The sequence below is a fragment of the Miscanthus floridulus genome, chromosome 13, assembly GCF_019320115.1.
Source record: "Miscanthus floridulus cultivar M001 chromosome 13, ASM1932011v1, whole genome shotgun sequence".
Taxonomy (NCBI): Eukaryota; Viridiplantae; Streptophyta; class Magnoliopsida; order Poales; family Poaceae; genus Miscanthus; species Miscanthus floridulus.
The window spans coordinates 53976092-53982161 of record NC_089592.1 but is presented as its reverse complement, the minus strand read 5'-3'; the positions used below and the strand labels follow the sequence as shown (position 1 = coordinate 53982161).

The following is a 6070-nucleotide window of genomic DNA, read 5'->3' as shown; positions in this document are numbered from 1 at the left end:
ACACTTCAAAATCATGTCACTCCATTGAACTGGTACTCTGACGGCTTCCCCAGAGCGAGACCCTGACACAGAAGGAAAACGACAGTGTCACGGCATGGTTATGAACCCATCGATCCACGACCACGAAACCACGAGCCACAGTAAGATTGACAACGCGTACGGCGGTTCCTGGACGCACCCGATATGGTACGCCTGTGTGTGATCCACGGAAGGCACAGCGGAGCTGGTCTGCGGGAAGGGACGATTCGTCAGCTGATATGGCGTGGCTGCGGCATTACCGTGAACACCTGGTATGCATTGACGTTCAGGTAGACACGACGCTGTGGTCGACCATGTCAGGACTAGGCGGGAGAAGAGATGCCTGCGCAGCGCCGAGAGGCAGCGGCAGAAGGTTGGTTCAGGGTAGACTTCACGAATCCATAGCTGGAAAGTGGGAATGACGGCGCCGGCGAGCCCGTCGTGGGCTCGTGGCGAGCACCTCAAGCTCTCGACGTAAGGAACGGTGAACCCCGTTTAACTTCTACTTTATCCCGTCAAAATTACTCCGGCGGTCCGTCCGGGCTAACATGGGAAAAAAAAAAAAAGGGTCCAGCGTATCAAAGATTTGTAATTTTTTCTTTCTAGCTATTCCTCCTAAATTTAAACAACACGGCTCTAACTGGGACGCCGTTTGGCATACCTCGAAACAACTCTGGTTACTTCTGTGCATAACCAGTGGGCAAGATAGGGGTGGGCCGAGCCGGCTTGCTGAAAACGGATTCTACCCAAACATCCATTTTTTCTACTGGGTGTAAAGGCATAGATATACATGTAAACTTATGATCCCTCCGTCTCATATATGTTTAATTTTGATTAAATATATATAAGAAAATATTAATATTTATAGTATATAATTAGTATCCTTAGATAGATCATTGAATATGTTTTCATAATAAAGTTATTTAAAGATATAAATGTTACTAATATTTTATATAAATCTAGTCAAACTTAAGAAAGTTTAACGATGTTTTTATGGGGACGGAGAGAGTAAGTTGGATCTGATTGTAACCGAATAGAGCACCACACCGGTCTCATGTGCTACTTCATTGATAGATGTGATATGCCACATATTCATCACTGGCGATAAAAACACTGGCATAAGAGCTTAAATTAATCAATATGTGTGAATTGAAAAGGAAACAAACACCCATGTTTTCTAGTAATTTGGCCAAAATGTTTATTTGGTGCACTTATGTCAATACTAACTCACGTACAGCTAAATCTTCAAGATATAACTCCTTAAGCATGTCAAGACCTACGCCGGAACTAAATAGGATGTCCACGAAGAACATAGCGCTTCTATGGCACAACTAAATAGGTTGTTCCACCAAGACAAGAGTCGATTAGTCACACCATGGTCCATGGACTTTGGTTGCGGAGGCCCATGGCATACTAAAATGATAGAATTAAATAGGTTAAAAAAGTGGCAAGATATTCTATGAAATTTCTTAAAATGTCATGTTGACATCCTTTCTATTACAACCATCCTGCCAACAAACCCTGCAGTTAAATCTATGAAATTTTCATAAAAGCACGGTTTAAGTAAATGCATAATCTATTGTGCGATATTCAAGGAATTCCACAACATCTTTACATTACCAAATATACTGCTGAACGCAGCAAGCCTTTTTTTTCCTCGAATCACGCAACCCAACAGACGACAAAGCTTCAATTTAAACACCGATTCATAGGTACAATATTCAGAGATACCAACACCACACATATTTACAACAAACAAAATATTTGGGGAAAAAAAGCTCTTGGTGCAGTGTGGACAACTGGACATTCATTTAAGCCATTGCACCATCATGGTTTCCAAATCAACAGATGATAGGGTTTAACAAATTTGATCATTTGACGCCATTTTGGCCTTCCATCTACGGATCCTACACAGCAAAATATACATGCCTAGCTAGCTACCCCCAAAGAAAAATAACCAATAACTCTACAAGCTTTGGCAGCAGCCACCCAAGAGCCCACCCAAGAAGAAACCCAGCTCCAGCAAGACCTAACCCAACAGCAAATAAGATTGCGTCAATGAACCCGCCTCCCTTCTTCTGCCTTCTACCTTTCCTCCTAGTCCAATCTCTCTGTTCCTGACCCTGTGTAGGCTTCTCTTTTAGGGTTAACCATTGAAGTTCAGGTATGATGGCTGCTATCTGATGCTCTTTGTGCTTGAGCTGCAGGACAATATTCTCCAGCTGCATTATTTTCAGCCACTGATTGCAAGCAAAGAGATGTGAGGCCTGTCGGAACAAAAGCTTGATGACATCGTCTTTCTCATCGTGCGCTTTCTTGGCAGCCATATCAGCTTCTCTAGCACGGGTTTGTGAATGGCGGAGTGCCTCCAAAATCTTGTCTCGCTCTGAAGCATTCCGGAGTGTTTGTTTGCTTTCCAATGTGGTTGTGCTACTGCTAGAAAAATATTGAGCCACGCTGCACATAATGAAAATGAGATGAAATGAGTATGTGACCACGATACTAAACAAAATTATAAAAAAGGGAAGACATTTGAAAGTCTTCAAACTCTGAGGAAGGGTGTATATACTATATATATGTATACTATATATATGTAAACTCTGAGGAAGGGTGAGGCTTGATAAATTTTGAACAAATTAGACTGCATATCCCACCACCAGAACCAAAGTTATCAAGCTTTATTATCTTCTTGCATGCTAAATTATACTTGTAATATGCTGTTGATGAATCTTCTATACCTCAGATATCCATATATGAAATTAAAACAAAATAAGCTGCAAGTCCAGCTACAGTTAGGAAAAAGTACACCTAATGCCATGGGGTAATGCAGCTAAGCTGAAGAATTCACACCTATATGTATCATTCCTTCCATGCTGTTCCCAAACTCCATTACCATATAACAAAACCACCTCATCTGTACTTCCTGTGCTATAGCTACACTCGATATGGTCACAATGTCCAGGAACAGGATGTGACACTCTTCCAGCAGGAGATGAAGGTCCCCCATAGTCACCTATATGTTTGCGAGTATGTGGTTCTGTCCTGTTAATACGTACTGTCTGGGTAGGCCTTGGTAGATCACAATTCTCAATGTGCTGTGTTGCTCTTTCTGCAACCAGTGAAGCCAGCTGGTCCTCATCAGCAATCTGCCACCATGGTCGAGTCTTTTCACCTTTCCAAGGTGCATCCATATCAAAGTTAGCCTTATCTGGGTTCTTCAAAGGTGCTCGGTCAATACATTCAAAATCTGGGGATTCATTATCCTTGTACAAACAAGTGCTGAGAGTTTCTATGCACTTAGACACTTGAGAATAACTACCTACAGTCTTCATCTCTTCTAAGCCTGTTTCAAGGGAATACTTTGTGACGGCTGACGAAACCATCCATGGAGGATCCAAAACATCCCCAATCTTTTCAGTGCTGGTGTCAACTGCTTGACAGAGTAATGTTTCCTCATGTTTAGGTGGTGGCGCTGAATCTTCCACTTGCTTCTCATGAATGTCCCTGCCCAACGAACACAGCCGCTCACTAACAATATCCTTCTGGATCCCAAAATTTGGCTGTGACTGAACCCACCATCTGAAATCTGGTGGCAGATTAGAATGCATGGGATTCCATCTCAAAGGCACTAAACTGCAGATGGGACGATCTGCAGAATTTCGACAGTTCCCATTGTTTGTACCATGTTGTTCAGCCGATGGTGGACAGCAAGCTAGTTTTGGAGCTCTCTTCCTGTCCTCCTGAACCAGGCAACGGTTTGCAGCACGTTGCCAAGCAGCCCTTGCTTCAGCAGCAGCCATTAGTTTCACCGATCACAAAACTGTCCACAACAACAACAAATTGTCAAAACCTGATAAGCAATCGCCCACCGAAATAAAACAAGAAATTGGATGAAGATCCATCTCGAAACAGAAATCACACTATCCAAGCGATGCATAAGTCTTTATGTTGATAAATACTGGCATGTAAGCATACTTCCTTGACAATACGAAAGAGGCCAAATGCCCATGAAACAGAAAACTCACTATTACTTTATTACATCCTAGATCAAGACATGCAAGCGTCAATGAAAATGTAAGCTGGGTAAGATTGCATGGAGCACAAGCTGTGGCCAATACTGGCAATACATAAGCATCGAAGCTTAGGATACAGATACTAGACAAATAATTAGCTTATGTTTCTGTCCGTCCATTGAGACAAATAAGCCATAAAGCAGTAGGAAGAAAAGGATGCATAGCTGAATCAACAAGTTATTGTGATTTAGCTCATCATTTTTAGCTTGTTGCAGGAATTTAGGGTGATTAATGTAACATGAAGACAAAACAAATCAGCTGAATTGACTGGCAGTAATGCAGTACATTGTCAAGTTTATTGCCTCCCACTCCTCCAATGATTCAATCCAATACACAATATAAGGATGCCACTTGCCACCATTTGGGTTTTAGACAATATACATTGGATCATTTTGCTAATAATTTGCCAACCGGTTGTAATGATTCCCATGAGTTGTGCTAATGTCAAATGCGTTGTGTCTATTGGAAGTTCTGGTTAATCAAGAAAGCCATTCTGTTTCTTCGAAAAAAGAAAATCATTCCACGAGGCTGATTGTAGACTCGTTGTTTTCAGATAGCATTACTGAACAAACAGGCCAATTATCAATCTGCCCTCCGATGTGTCATTTTGGTTTTGGCACTGAACTCTGTGGATGGCTGGACCCAGTAATAGAGGACATCGGTGTACACATGTACACCCGATAATTTTTGCTATCAAATCGAAGTTAGTAGCCATAATACACTTCAATCACTAGATCGGATCCTCCGAATACAAATATATGAAGTTAGGGATTGGTTGATCGGTTTCGCACGGCAGGAAGTGAAGAGAAGGGGAGGGAATACCTGGTGGGTGCTCGCCGCAGGAGGAGGGCCGACCAAGACCTGTCTACCTGGCGTTGAGCGGCGGCAGCGGTCCCCCAATCGTCGCCAAGAGAGAGAGCCGCGCGGGGTGAAGGGAGAAGCAAAGGCAGCGTTGAAACGCAGCCCGCGACGGTGCTGGCCGGGAGAGGCGGCCGTCGCCGTTGCGTTGGCTCCTCGTGTTCTTGGGCGTGCGGCGCGGGGGAGCTAACCCATCGGCTTTATGGGTGGGGCAAGGCCGCAAGAGTCGAAAACAATGGATGGATGGTGAGTGAATCCGACAAGTCCCACAGAAATGGAGGAAATCAAGAAACGATGGTCGATGGCAAGCGGATTGGGTGGAGTGGCAATGCACCATTCTTTTTGTTCCGGCCTGTCGGTTTCCGAGCCCGGGGATAATGACTCGTGCGCTTTTTAGTTTTGTTTTGTCACACATTTAAATAGCATCCTCCTAAATTTTCTTACAAATTTACCATTTGCCATCAGGATGAAAGGATTTCTTACAAGTTTACCAAGCACGACCACTTTTGCTTGTGTAACGTGTCAGGTCATGGCGTCAACATGCAGGCGCATAGGCCCCGTTCGCTTCGCTGAAAAAATAAGCCAAAACACTGTTCCGGCTGATTTGTTGCGAGAGAAAACGCTCTTCTAGGCTAAAAAAAATAAGCTGAAAAGTATGGATTATAAGACAAGCGAACAGGGCCATAGCGAAAAGACCAAGCTGCCCCTGCTCTCAACACCATTAACCCAGGTGACTCTTTTCTCTCTCCCGCGCCCAATCCTTTCGGTGGAGGCCACCTTTGCCTCCTCGGTTTCCCATCCCGGTGCCGCCAGCCGCCATCGCTGATGCTTGCGCCAGATGCAAGGTACGTGAATGTGCCCTCATCTCTCAACCCTATTTGCTGCTCGGGTTTGGCTATGGTTTTTAGCTAGGGTTTGCGGATTGATTGACTAGGGTCTTTGTTTGATTCGATCCTGCTAGAAGCAAGTTCAACCAACACCTACCTCACTGCCACCTGAGCCATCATCACCAGCGTTCCTCAATTCAAGAGCTTCCTACTAAGAAGATTACACCAAGAAGAAAGAAGTGGTTGGCCACCAAAGTAAAAAAAAGGCCTCAACAAAGAAGTGAAAAGGTGAAA

General features: G+C 43.9%; 1 protein-coding gene across 1 annotated transcript; it reads right to left on the bottom strand.

The window, feature by feature from the left end:
* Positions 1-1694: 1694 nt before the first annotated feature.
* LOC136500717 (uncharacterized) lies at positions 1695-5267 on the bottom strand. Its single transcript, XM_066496133.1, has 3 exons — positions 4914-5267; positions 2869-3838; positions 1695-2475 (listed from the first exon to the last, which is right to left on the bottom strand). Exons 2-3 carry the CDS (start codon positions 3816-3818, stop codon positions 1956-1958), a joined length of 1470 nt encoding a protein of 489 aa, XP_066352230.1. The 5' UTR covers positions 3819-3838; positions 4914-5267; the 3' UTR covers positions 1695-1955.
* Between the last annotated feature and the right edge of the window lie 803 nt (positions 5268-6070).